The following is a 14,038-nucleotide window of genomic DNA, read 5'->3' as shown; positions in this document are numbered from 1 at the left end:
AGTCCAGCACTTGGCTACAGACCGATCACTCCGCCAACTTCGCAATGAAGCTTTCACCGAAAAATACACGGAGGAAGGGAGGTCTATTACAATTCTGGACTCGGGTTTTAGTCTGAAGACAGCGCAATGCCACCCCATATCTTGGTTCTGAAGTCTAGGACAAGTGAAGCCTGCCTGTCGTCTGCCAAATCCATAGACCTGCTGTGACCCCATCAACAGTCGTACTGTATGTATTTTTCATAATGCATTAACCATCCATCATCCTGAGTCTAGTGTTTTGCCAACTCTGATCAAAGTAAGGGGATATCATGACATAAGGTAACGCCGGACAAGTGAGGTTAAAATGAGAAAACTGTGCAGTTAGTGGGCCATGACCTCCGGGTGTTGCGCACCTGATGCTCTGTCAGTACACTATTTCCACTTCTTCCAACAAAGAAGGGGCGGTGTGAGTGGCCCCGAAATGTCTCTGAAACCTCGCAAAGCCACCCCCAACGTTGCATAGCAAGGCAAAGAAATCCTGGAGTACTAACCAGAATCCGGGGCATCATCCATGTCGACATCCATGCCGTCTCCGTCGGCCGGCTGGCCCTCCAGCTCCTCCTCCTCCTCCTCAATCTCGTCTTCACTCTCGCCATCAATGTCCACGCTACCGTCCTCAGACATCTCATCGTCCTCACGTGCGTGCTCGCCATTCTCGGCGGTAATGCCGGCCATAGCGGCGTCCCCGCCAGCGGCAGAAGGCTCGCCGTTGGAGGGAGCGACTCCGGCCGCCTCCTCGCCATCGTCCTCGGCCTCGTCTGCACCGTAGTCCTCATCATCGGGAGCGAGGTCGGCCTCTGGTTGCTCAGGAGGGAATTCGGCAGGGGCGGTCGCATCGTTGTCCCTGGGTGAGTGGGAGAAAGGCGTCAAATGAAGTCCACTACACTATGAGAGGAACAGATGCGGAGCAGTACATACCACTTGATGGCAAAGCGAGTCACACGGGGCTTCTCAGCAAGAATGTTGCGACGAATCTTCTCGATGATGGGTTTGGCGGGAGGATCGGCGTTGAGCTCCTCAGACTCATATTCGTTGTTGACGTAGTATCCCACGCGCACAAACTCTCGGCCATCGTAGGCGCAAGTCAGGAGCACGACCGTCACACCCATGACCTCGGCGTCGGGGATGCGCTTAGTATCAGGGGCATCCGCCTCGAAAATGAACTTGTTGACGCCGACAGGGATTGGTCCTACCAGCAGCGTGTCCAGCTCCTGGTCATATTGATCGCTGATGGGGGCCTTTGTGTCAGTACAGAGACCTTCGAGTACGGGTCGCGTCAACGGTGACATAGGCTTACGAGGTAGCAGAGCCGACGTAGGTCAGCTTCCACTCGAGATCTGCAGACGGTAGTCAGAAGCGGCCAGGCTTTGCGGGCGGGGAAGGGGGGCTGATGGGAGTTTCACCCTTCTCAAGCTGTTCCAAACACTCGAACGTGATCTCAAACTGGTAGTTGTCGGTGAACCTGGCGGGGTTGTTGAGGATATTGACCCCGAGAAGCGACACGACAGACATGGTGGGCGGTTAAAGGGAACAGAGTGGAAATGATGGTCGCGTTAAGTGCTTTGTTGTGTTGCTTGCTTCGGCGTGAAGCTGCTGGGAATGCTGCTTTCTGATGCACAGAATGCTCGACGGCGATGCGACTGTGGTGTTTAGAACAAGCAGGACGACCACGACAGCCACAAAGGGCAAATGTATCGCTGCGACTGTGGTTGATGTAGTTGTGATTGTCAGCTGGTGGAGGTAGAGAAGAAGGAGGGAAGGAGAGAGTCGGGTCTTCAAGCAAAGATAAGTGCTGGAGTGCAAGTCAAAGTTGGTGGCTTGGAGCAGCAACGACGCGCCTCCACTCTTCTTGTGTCTCTAAGACCGCGTTTAATGGAGGGCGGTGGCGGAAGGTCGCGCCTGAGGGGGACAGGGGCTGGGGGGCCCTGATCCATCATGACAAGGTACCTGGGTACTTGCATCAGGACTGACGTGAATTGGCGTGATTGGTAGTATTCTGGGTTCTTAGCGTGACCTGGGAAGCTTAGATGCCGTCTCCGGCAGGCAGTCTCTCCATGGGTCCCACTTCAAGGAGTCCAGCTCTTTCACCGGAGCTGCCCAGGCCCAGGTTAAGCTGGTCGCAAAAACACGCTGCCAGGCCGGGTGTCAACCACCGGACATATTCTGCACGACCTACCTCGACCAGCTGCGTTTCCTATTTCACCCAGCAAGCTCGGCTTCCAACCAACAAAGATCGCATCTCCAAGCCAGCGTCTAATCATTTCTGCCTTCATTTTCTTCTAGTTCTGTCTATCTTTTTCTTCGACTCGCTCCCTTGTTGCTTGTTGCCAACCAGTCGTTTTCCCTTCTCAAGGCTTGTCCTGTTGTGAAGGGCCAGCAACTGTCCTGTCCGCCACCCACCGCTGCCGCAGCCCCAAACGGCCGTCCTTTGTCAAAGACCGACTGACCGCTCTCCACCCCATTTCGATGTGCTTCGTTTAGATACTGCGATCACCTGTTTCGTTGCGGCGACCAATCCTCGCGCGCGCGACTGCGACGCAAGCCGTTACTGAAGAGCGCCGATCTTCGTAACCATTCGTCCGCTGTCCAACCTACCCCTCTGCGAATCCCCCACGACCAGCACACACATCGCAATTATGGCGAGCGAAGCTGTCGAGGAGAACACATGGGCTCAGAGTGATGGCGACAATGATGTCGAGGGAGGCAATGAGAATATACAACTTAGTGACAACACACAAGACCAAGACTTGAATCGTTCCGCTTCCGCTTCTGCTTCCGCAGCCCCTCAAACATCTGGTGATTCCGCACCCAACCCTGATGGCGCTTCCGAAGATGTGGGTGAATACGACCCAGAGTCGGTCTCTGTGACTCCACTGCCGCTCGTCGGCCAGCAGGTGTCCCAGGTGCCTGCCCCTCAGCCTGCTCCTCAGCCGGCCAACAAGAAGCGCAAGACGGCCGGAGGTTTCCTAGTGGGAGACTCCGAATCTGAGGACGATGACTCCTCAACGCCTGCTCCTGCGTCCAATGGTGCCGTTGCTGAGCCAACCCAAGCTTCTCAATCTGTTTCTCACTCTTCCCCTCATGCTTCCACTCCTGTCCAGGAAGCCCAGGGAGCTGTGTCTAATGTACCCCCAACTTCTCAGGCGAATAATGCCCCAGCTGTGTCGGTCGAGGAACCAAACAGTGGCGCTGTTGCCCCGTCCGAGCCCGTCAACAACGGTGTCAAGCCTCCCCAGGATGTTGTCACCGCACTTGAGGCTCGCATCAAGGAGGACCCTCGCGGGGTTATGGATGCCTGGCTGGACCTCATGGCCGAACTGAGGGCGCGAAACAATATCGAGAGCATTCGGTCTGTGTACGAGCGATTCCTGGCTGTCTTCCCACAGTCGGTAAGTCCCCCCCCCCCCCCACAAAAAAAAAAAGAGCTGCTTGAATTTGCGCTGACAAGACTCAGGCGGATATATGGACGGCGTACATGGAGTTGGAGCTGAGCATGAACAATTTTGGTGGGGCAGAGGAGCTGTTCAAGAGGACTTTGCCAACTATCCGGAATGTGAGGCTGTGGACCGTGTATCTTGACTACATCCGACGGCGCAACGATCTGAGCGACACGACGGGTCGGGCTCGGGAGACTATCGCGCAGTGCTTCGAGTTTGTCCTCAGCAGTGTCGGCGTGGACAAGGATTCCGGGCCAATTTGGGCGGAGTACATCCAGTTCATCAAGTCTGGGCCAGGCCAGGTTGGGGAGACCGACTGGGCGAGTCGGCAGAAGATGGACCAACTTCGAAAGACGTATCAGCGAGCCATTGCCATTCCCACTCGGAACCTCAACACCCTTTGGCGCGAGTACGATCAATTCGAAATGGGAATCGACAAGAAGGTAGGACGGGCGCTTCTCGCCCAACATTCCCCGAATTACATGTCTGCCAAGAGCACCAACATGGCCTTGGACAACATCACTCGAGGGCTACAACGTACCAACCTTCCGCGGCTTCCGCCTGCGCCTGGCTTTGAAGGCGATGATGATTACACCGAGCAGATCGAGCTGTGGAAGAAGTGGATCAGCTATGAGCAATCGGATCCCCTTGACTTGAAGACAGAAGACCCAATCGCTTGGAAGAAGAGGGTGCACTACGTGTACCAGCAGGCTTTGATGGCCCTTCGGTTCTGGCCAGACATGTGGGTTGATGCTGCCGAGTGGTGCTTCGACAACGAAATGGTTGGCCCGGATGGAAGAGATACGGGCCTTGAGTTCCTGCTGCAGGGGATTGAGGCTAATCCAGAGAGTGTCTTGTTAGCTCTCAAGCACGCGGACCGCATCGAGGCCACTCATCCTGTTATCGAGGGGGATGAAGCCAAGGCCAACCGCGGCAATGCCATCAAGGCCCCTTACAATAAAGTTTTGGATACGCTGTATGACCTGGTAAAGAAAGCCAAGGACCAGGAGAAGGCGGTCATCGAAAAGATCAACGAGAACAATGCGTCTGATTCTGGACCCCAAGGGTCTGCAGATGACGAAGAGGACGCAGGCGCGTCGGAAGAGAAAGACGCCAGAAATGCCGCGAAACAGGCCCAAATCAAGGCCATTGAGCAGGGATTCTCGGCTCGGACGAATGTGTTGTCTCGGACCATTTCTTTTGTTTGGATTGCTCTCGCAAGAGCGATGCGCCGTGTCCAAGGCAAAGGCGTCGTGGGTAGCGCAATCGGCGGTATGCGCCAGGTTTTCACAGATGCCCGTCAGAGGGGCCGCCTCACGAGCGACGTCTACGTGGCCATCGCTCTCATGGAGTGGAAGGTGTACAAGGACAATGCTGGCGTCAAGATCTTTGAGCGAGGTGCTAGGCTCTTCCCTGAGGACGAGTTCTTCATGGTCGAATACCTCCAGTTCCTTCATTCGAGGGATGACTTCACAAGTGAGTTGATATTTGGCAATCATGTGTTCGAGAAAAAACTAACAGAAAACACAGATGCCAGAGTCGTCTTCGAAAATTGTGTGAAGAGGATGGTAGAGAAACCCGGCTCCGTCGAAAAGGCGAAGGCCTTGTTTGCCTACTTTCACAAGTACGAGTCACAATTTGGTGACAGGTCTCAGTTCGTCAAGCTGGAGCAGCGCATGGCCGAACTTTTCCCTGAAGATCCTAAACTGGCTCACTTCAAGGCACGCTTTGCAACAGCAAACTTCGATCCAATCGCAGCTCGCATCATTGTGTCACCATCTGCTCAGCTGCGCCCCAAGAACATCATGCCCTCGATTGAGCAACGAGGGTCCGTGTTGAACAGCCCCCGCCCCTCTGTTCGACAGCCGAATAGCCCTCGCCCACAATTCGTCAACTCGCCAAAGCGACCTCTGCCAGTCGAGGATTTCGACGACTCGTTGAACCCTCCCCGCAAAATGCAGCGGGGCGAGTCGCCGCTCAAGGGCGCAGCTGGCAGGCGTCTCAATCAGCAGAATCGCATGCAAGCCGCGCCCATCTCTCGCGACATCACCTTCCTCCTGAGCCAAATCCCGCCATCCTCGGCCTATGATTTCCCTCGGTTTGACTCGGGCAACATGGTACGGTTCCTTCGGGAGATCCCCGTTCCGGATTTTGCCTCTTGGAAGAGCAACCAGGACCGGGGTATCCGCGACAACGGAGCGCGGATGCCACCGTCGCATGCTCGCCAGGTTTCCGCCGACGTCAGCCAGTACCCATTCCAGGGCCGCAACTCTCCCCGGCCGCAGAGTCCCTTTGGCGCGAGCCGTGGACAGATCGCGTCTGCTGCTGCTACTTACAGACAGTCGTCTCTCCGTCCGGGATCTAGTGGCTCGGGCTACGAGCCACCGCCTCCGGCTGCAGTGTACGGGCAAACCGCGCCGGCTGGACCGCCGCCGATGGGATACGGTCCTCCACCATCAATGGTCCCCACTCCTGACGGAAGCTGGCCACCGCCAATTTATGGCGCTCCTCCAGGCCAGGCTCAATACACTGTTCCAACCCCTCCATTTGGCCAAGGTCCTCCGCAGCACGACCAATACAATGGTCGCTATTACTAGGCTGAGCAACAGGTCCTGGTGTGGAGAGGCGGGGAGACGGGGAGACGTGGTTCCGGGACCAAAACTGCTTCTTGCTGCATTGGCCAAGTTTCGAGCGGCAACAAAGCCTTCGACCCCGTCAGCCACCTTCAAAGGTCGACTCTGATCGGCACTAACAAGTATTGCGTTCGAGCAAGATTTGATTCTACGGATTGACAGGGGCTGCTGGCAGGAGTATGCAGTTTACGGAAGGTCTCGCAATACTCGGACTTGGGCCGAGTTTGATTTCCACGGTTTCATTTTGGCTGGGTCATCGCATTCGGTGGGACAAAAGCATTCCGATCGAATGCGCCATGTACTAATAAAAAGGAAAGGGGGGCTCAGCTGCCTGTTTTGGCCTGCGCTGTTTTCTCGGCCGGAGTTCAAGGATGGAAAGGAGTCTCCAGGTGACAAAATTGCATCGGGTGGGCGAGTCTGAAAGTCATTGTTCGATTAAGAGATGACAAGTCAACGAACGACCCCATGGTATGGTCTGATGGCTTGCAGTACAGGATGTGCTGGGTTCCGAAAGATCGATGACGATTATCGAAAACCAGCATGCACCTGGGTCTTTGATTAGGAAAATCACATCATGCGAAGGTAGTGAGATAGATAATGGATGAACATCTCATGGAACTTGTGATCCCGCCTGTTGCTGCGCATGTGCGAGAATGTCACAATGGGCGACTCTGAGGCTTACCATTTTGTGGCTATGTTCAAGTAGTGCCGTTGAGACCCTTACTGATTTATCTCCACAATCCTCAGGAGGAGCTTTGCAGTCACTTTCTATAACACTGACACCAGTCGGGGAGGGGGAGGGGGAGGGGGCGACCGGGGAGCTCAGCTACAGATCAAGCACAAATCATTGCCATCATTTCCGCAGTGCCGTTAGACTTGTACCGTCTTTCTTGAAAAGTCAAAATCATGGACGGTACACTGTGTAGTGGTATCTGACACGCCGCCTTTCATTACCTTCCGCCACGGACCCTACAGGAACTTGAAGTATTTGAGTCTTCTCAGTTGCAACGGCTTTACAGCAAGCAAGAGGTCAGCTGCTTCAGCTGTGTGCAAGAAGCAACACACATGCACCTAGTCTTCTCAAGATGTCTGCCACATGTTCCTTATGTAGGCTCGGGGCAATACTGCTCGGGACCTTCCACTGGTGATTTGGATTGTTCCGAGACTTTTTTTCTTCTGCGTTCCGGTAGACGACGCTCTTGACCCTTCGCCGTAGTGCCACTCTGCTGCCACTGTCGGATATCTCACACTTCCGTGCCTCTGACATTCTCCGAATCCTCGCGCTCAGTGGATCTCGCATATTCTAAACTTGATGGGGGTTTGCTTGGTAAAACGAGAGCAAAGCCATTTGCCGTCACTATCGGTTCTTCGAAGACTGTCACCCAGCTCCGAATGTCGATTCGGAGCTGTGCAAGATTGAGATGGTTGCTGAGTGCACCTTGCTACCTCGTTGGATGCCGCGGACAATGCTATGTAGCAAATTTAGGCAGTTGGTAGACACCTTCATTGCTTTCTTTACACGGAAGATGAATCTAGGATTCCCAACCCACGGCGTACCTTTGTCAAGACTATCGAAATCTGGACTCGGATCTTGCGACGTCCGCGGGCGTCTTCTTTTGCACTCTGCCGCCTCCCAGCCGCCGACTGACTTTTCTGAAGACAGTATCCCCCTCCCCCGTTGTTGTTCTGGCACGTGTGCAACCAGCTGGTGGGTTTCCCGCGTGCAAGATGTCCATTGCTTAATCCCGGGTCCTGCACAACAATACACTTCCACACCGAGATAATTGGAGATAATGTTCCTGCTCTCACAGTCTTCGGCTCTCGCCAAACCGATCGCTTGATCACCTTCCAAGTGCGCTTAGTGGGGTGGAAAGCTTCATTCGTTGTCTGTCCCACCTTCAATAGACGCAGAATCCTGTATTCAGTTTGGGCCATCTCGATCATTCATATGGCAAACAGCACTGGCACGCTACCGACGGCATTGTACACGTACTCTTGTGTTTTACTGCTTCTTGTTTGCACAACCTCCCAAATTACTGCCGGCCTGTTGAGGGCGTCATGCTGCAGTTTGTCGAGTGGTTCCAATCCAGACTGGCCAAGAAAGACCTTTCGATGATATTTACGGTTTTAGTCTACTTCAATTAAACAAGACCCCTAAGATGCTCTTTAACCTAGCATGAGCAGTACTCCTCATATGTGTAGACTTCTCGTAATCAAATTCCTCATGGACATATGCTGCTCGAGTCCATGGTAGTTGGGGCCTCCCGTTGGCTTCGAGGCTGCCCGGTTTTCGCATTTCCATAGTCGCCTTCTGCATTGAGCCTTGTGATCGAAGCCTGCTCCAGCTTCTCAGTGACACTGCCAACACTGGTGAGTTCCTCTGAATACATGCTGGACAACAAATGAGTGCTAGCCATTGTCAGTCTGCCCATGGTCGTAACTGGCTGGATCTAGGCTGCTGCTTAAAGTTTCCCCATTCAAGTTCAGACGGCGAGACTTGAGGGCCAACCAGAATCGTTGACTCTCCATCCAAACTCCCTCCCCTGCACTGCTTCTACTGTCCGTTCCATTCTCTTTTCGAAGTCAGTCATTCTTCGATCCCAACCCATCAGAGCATTGCGATACTAACCGTCTCTGCCCACTCTGTCCAGGAATACTTAAACCCTCTCCCTTTCCCAATTTCAGAGCTGACAACCTTTTCTTTCCTCAACACCAACCTGGCTTGGAACTCAGTACCATCAGTCAAGCACCAACCGCCCTGCCTCAAAGCAGACAGCACTCAGGTAAGCGAGCACTTTCCTCCTCAAATCTAGTGCAACCTGCCACTTGACTTCTCTTCTTTCCCCTTCTCCTCCCCCAACCCTGATCACTGAGGCCCATCAGTCTTCAAGCTTCGCATCAAGCTCACCACCTTCCCAAACTTCGCCAGTCAAACCATCTACATCACGAACGAAGTAAGCAAAACAGGCTTCTCACCTCGAGCAATCTGCCCATAGCATTACCAAGTCAATGCCCCACCGTTCCATCATCACACATCACACTCGTCTTTAGCAAGCTTCTGGGTCACCTCAGCACGCGCACAAACACGCATACACTCGCAGTGAGTTAGTTTCCCTGGCAACTTGGAGAAGTCTCGTCCAAACCAACCCCAAAGTGTGCCTCACTCCGCCCTGCTGGTTGAGAAACACGTCAACGATGGCCGCCGCTTTCAGTTGCCTAGCGAGCAGTGCTGCCTCAATCTACCACGGAGCTCTCCCCTTGACTGTTTACTTTTCCCCCTGCCTTGAAACTTCTTCTGCCGTACCATCTTCCCATCACTCATACTCCTCCTTCAGCTTGGGTGCCCACCTCCTTTGCCACTGACCTCGACCTACCAACCTTCCACCTGCCAGGTACACCTGCCCCCTTCCCCTGCTGTTACGCTACCAGTACCTGTCTTGAACCTTCCATCGTTGTCGACACAACAAGCTCTTTCAGCGGCTTCCTCAATCACCCGTTCCGTTTCGCGCAGCTTGACTGGTAAACTTTTCCTTTCTTCTCGAGTCTGTCTTGACTTATCCTACGAGACTTGCGTCATTTTGACGCGTCAATCCCTTCTCTCACTCCAGCACTTTGCTGTCTTCTTCTTCACCACTCTCAGCAGAGACCGCTCCTCTCGTTCGTTACTGACCCTGTCCACCAGACTCCCGCCAACAAACGGCTCATCAGATCCAGCGCCCACAAACCTCTTCAAGTCAATCAAGGTAAGCTCCACTGTACTCGACTTGCCTGCTACCTTGTTTCCCTACTTTGCCCCATCTCTCTCGCCGTTCACCTCACTCGCGCAATCAACAACTGTCGGTTTGCCTTCTGCCTTCTTCCCCCCTCCTCACGCAGCAACCCCAAGACAAGTGTTTGCCATCATCTAGCAAAACAGATTGGGCTTCTCTCCAAACTATCCCTCCTTGTCCCTGCACAATCAATCCCAGGTTTTCATCTGCACCTGCTTCAGTGGGTGGTCGCTCTCTAATCCTCTCCTGACTTCTCGCATTTGAAAACTCCGCAAACTTCCTCTTCCATCTTCCCGAGCATTCCTCTTTTGGCGCCTTTTCATCGCCACATCCACAACTCGTGCAGTTTCGTCTCTTCTTAAACCCCGTCTGCCATCCTGGCCCAGCCACCCACCCTATCTCTGAGCCATTCACTTCCAACCTCCAAGACCGCTCTCAGCATCTGACATCATCTCACACACAGACATTTACCACTCCAGACAACATGCCTCGTTACCCAGGTGGCTACCTCCAGGTCCCATCTTTTGATGGCCCCTCCGACACCCGCTCCCAGGGCTCTCACCACTCTGGCGGTGGCTCGCGTTCGCACTCGCGTCGCACCTCCCAGGTCAGCGGCTCTCATGTGTCCGCTTCCCACCCGGGCTCCCAAGCTCCGGGGTCTGCCCCACCTAGCAATATGGGCGCTCCCTCCGGTCCTGTGGGCAGCCGCCCATCTAGCAACGTGGGCGGTCGCTCTCCGCCGCGGGGCTACCCCGAGCCTCTTGGCTTCGACCCTGCTCGAGAGCCCAAGAAGTTCGGCGAGGATTTCAACAAGAACCTCGATCTGCCACCTGAGGCATATGTCCAGGTAAGCCATTCTTTTCGGAACAGGCCGTTGCTGGGTTGTTCACTGACACTCTCCTCAGGGCAAGCTCGATGCCCCCTTCACCAAGCGCCCCGGTCTGGGCAGCGTCGGAAGGAAGATCAACGTGCAGGTCAACCAGTTCCGTGTTACCGGAATGCCTGCTCATGACATTATTCAATACGATGTAAGTAACAGCAACCTCCTTATATACTTGTGCTTTCTCTGACGGTTTATGATAGGTCAGCTTCAGCCCGGACACCGGCAAGATCAGGCCTTCATTCTTGAACAAGCTCTGGAACACGAAGACTGTACAGCGGAGGCTCAAAGTCGACGACAAATACGGACCCTTCGAGTTCAAGTGGCTCCACGATGGCCGTGCCTTAGCATGGTCTCGGAACAACATCCCTGAAATGCGAATCAGGATTGACATGGACGCGGAGAAGAACAAGATGACTCGGCCTGGACAAGACAACACCTTTACCCTCTACATCAGGCGCAGCACCAGAATCCGCCTTGTTTCGCTGAAGTCCTACCTTGAGGGCCAGATTGAATGGGACCAGTCAGTCCTGGCCTGTGCCAACTTCTTCGACCACCTGGTGCGCCAATTCCCGTCAGAGAACATGCTGGCCATCAAGCGCAACTTCTACAACACCGAGCAGCCAGAATACAAGCCTCTTAACCGCCGAGGTACCGTCAATGCCGTGAAGGGCATCTACGCCGCCATTCGGATGAACTCTTCCATGAAGTCCGGCGGCCTCGGCCTGGGGATCAATGTCGATGTGACCAACACGGCTTTTTGGCGCGGAGGTCAGCCGTTCATTGAGTTGGCCGAGAACTACGTTGCCATGGCAAAGAAGGAGTGGCAGTACTTTGACAAAGAACGCATCTGCGAAGGACTGAAGCCAGATAAATACCAGGACCAGGTCACAAAGGAGTACATCCCAGGCATGTCTGAGATGTTCAAGGCGCTTCGGCGCTTCCACAAGTGCCACTTCAACGTGATGCACCGCGGCAAGTCGAACGATATGAAGACTTATACCATCAAGCAGTTTGTTTGGGAGCCAAAGAAGTTCGGCATGGAGGGCGCCAATGCGCGCAACTACAGGTTCACGATGAGGGACGGCACAACCACCTCCGTCGCTGACTACTTCTTGAAGCAGTACAATGTCAGGCTGTTCCACTGGCAATGGCCTCTGATCGAGACCACTCGGGCCGGCGTATTCCCCATGGAAGTCGTCATCATGAAGCCATGGCAGCGGTACAACTTCAAGCTGGATGGTGAGCAGACGTCAACCATGATCAAGTTCGCCGTTACGAGGCCCCCTGTCCGACAGAATGCGATCATGCAGAATGTCAAGTCCCTGCGATGGGTCGACGACCCTTACTTGAAGGAATTTGGCGTCAAGATCAACCCTCAGATGCAGCCCGTGCCCGCTCGTGTTCTTCAAAACCCAGTGGTCCAGTTCGGAAGGAAGACAATCGATCCAAAGACCAGCGGCAGGTGGGATTTGCGCGACCAAGTTTTCGCTGAGCCGAACCCCCGTCCTCTGAAGTCCTGGTCCATCATTGTTGTCGACGGATGTTGCGATGCCGCCACGGCCTCGCGGTTTGGCGCAGCATTTGCCGACACTTACCGGAGGCACGGCGGCAAGATTGAGACGATGCAGCCCAAAGTGTTCCCGCTGAACATGCAGATCAGCAAAGTCACTGCTGACGACATCCAAAAGCTTTACATGCAGACTGGCAACGCCTGCAAGGGAACCCCGGACCTAATCTTCTTCGTCATGTATGACAAGATCGCCGTCCCGTACGAGCGGCTGAAGAAGAACATGGAAATCCGTTTTGCAACGCTCTCCCAGATGGTGCAATGCGCGCATGTCAAGAAGTGCCAGCCGCAGTACTGCTCCAACGTGGCCATGAAGGTCAACGCCAAGCTCGGTGGCTACACCTCGAGGCTGGCCAAGGTGCAGTTTTACACGGTCCCCACGATGGTCATCGGTTGCGACGTCTCGCACGGTGGAGCCGGTTCAGCAGGCCTGACTGGACCACTGGCGTCCATGGCTGCTATAACCATGTCCATGGATCGGGACGCAATCAGATACCAAGCCGTGTGCGAAACCAACGGCCACCGCGTGGAGATTCTCACCCCGGACAACATCAAGTCCATATTCCCCAGCGCCGTTCGCCGGTGGTGTCAGAAGAACCAGCGTGCCCCCGAGCACGTCTTCTACTTCCGTGACGGCGTGGCTGAGGGCCAATTTGCCCATGTCATGGAGAATGAAGTCAAGGAGATCCGCAAGGTACTCGAGGAAGTTGGTCGCAACAAGCCCAAGATTACGGTCATTGTCGCTACCAAGCGCCACCACATCCGCTTCTTCCCGGGCAGTGGCGCTGGCGACAAGAATGGCAACCCTTTGCCGGGCACTATCATCGAGCACGAGGTCACCCACCCGTTCCACTTCGATTTTTACCTTTGTTCTCACGTCGCCATCCAGGGCACTGCTCGGCCAGTGCACTACCACGTCCTTCACGACGAGATCCAGTACCCTGTCGACAAGCTGCAGGCAATGATTTACCAGCAGTGCTACCAGTACATCCGCTCGACCACTCCCGTGTCGATCCACCCGGCGATCTACTACGCCCACCTGGCCGCTGCCCGCGCCCGGGCGCACGAGGACATTGCGGCCTCGAAGAAGGATCCCGATGTCAGGATCCTCAACCTCATGGCCAAGGGTCTGCCGACAACGGAGCCATCGTCGTTCGGCCCCGAGGAGCCAGCCAAGCCTCTGATGAAGATTGGCGGAGATGAAGGTTTGGCCCAGCAGACGAGCATCGACTTCTTCAAGAGCACGATGTGGTACATCTGAGTTGGCGAAGAGCATTCTGACTTGCCTTCGGTGTGATGGTTGGTTTTTTGAGAATGGCGATACTGAGACGGCAAGGATGACACTCTGGAGGGCGGCATGTGCGCTCGCATCCTTTGAGTAGTTTCGTCACGTCATTGAGGGAGGTATCTTGGCAGATAGGTCACGGTCTCTGTGGCTCGATAACGAAGAGTTACTGACACATAGCGTGCCAATCAAGTGCGATGCATTTATGAAATTCGATTGATCCTTGGGAAACGTGACATGTCTTCTAGAGAATCGAGATTACGGCAGCTCGGTTCTTGTATGTCCTCCCACCAGACAGAGTTGTCTCGGTTGTCCAGGAATCTGCGAGGCATCCGTGCAAATTTGTCAAGAGCACATCTCGTGACTGTGCCAGCGCAGAAGAGAGTCAATAAGTAATAGCCCACAGCTGTCCCATCTCTGAACT

The 14,038-nt window shown here is 54.5% G+C and overlaps 3 protein-coding genes across 3 annotated transcripts; 2 read left to right on the top strand and 1 right to left on the bottom strand.

The window, feature by feature from the left end:
• Positions 1 to 360: 360 nt before the first annotated feature.
• Positions 361 to 1,551, bottom strand: INS49_013856 (uncharacterized protein; the record flags this gene model as incomplete). The annotated part of the gene is made up of 5 exons (XM_043174549.1): positions 361 to 392; positions 531 to 883; positions 958 to 1,266; positions 1,337 to 1,376; positions 1,443 to 1,551. The coding sequence occupies 5 exons, from the start codon at positions 1,549 to 1,551 to the stop codon at positions 361 to 363; spliced, it is 843 nt and encodes a 280-aa protein (XP_043021494.1).
• A 1,124-nt stretch (positions 1,552 to 2,675) lies between these two features.
• INS49_013855 (uncharacterized protein) lies at positions 2,676 to 6,073 on the top strand (the record flags this gene model as incomplete). The annotated part of the gene is made up of 3 exons (XM_043174548.1): positions 2,676 to 3,428; positions 3,494 to 4,952; positions 5,007 to 6,073. The coding sequence occupies 3 exons, from the start codon at positions 2,676 to 2,678 to the stop codon at positions 6,071 to 6,073; spliced, it is 3,279 nt and encodes a 1,092-aa protein (XP_043021493.1).
• A 4,290-nt stretch (positions 6,074 to 10,363) lies between these two features.
• On the top strand, positions 10,364 to 13,590 carry INS49_013854 (uncharacterized protein; the record flags this gene model as incomplete). Its single annotated transcript, XM_043174547.1, has 3 exons — positions 10,364 to 10,726; positions 10,785 to 10,907; positions 10,963 to 13,590. The coding sequence occupies 3 exons, from the start codon at positions 10,364 to 10,366 to the stop codon at positions 13,588 to 13,590; spliced, it is 3,114 nt and encodes a 1,037-aa protein (XP_043021492.1).
• Positions 13,591 to 14,038: the final 448 nt, after the last annotated feature.

Source organism: Diaporthe citri (assembly GCF_014595645.1).
Source record: "Diaporthe citri strain NFHF-8-4 chromosome Unknown scaffold_7, whole genome shotgun sequence".
Classification (NCBI taxonomy): Eukaryota; Fungi; Ascomycota; class Sordariomycetes; order Diaporthales; family Diaporthaceae; genus Diaporthe; species Diaporthe citri.
This window is presented reverse-complemented; position numbering and strand designations above follow the sequence as displayed.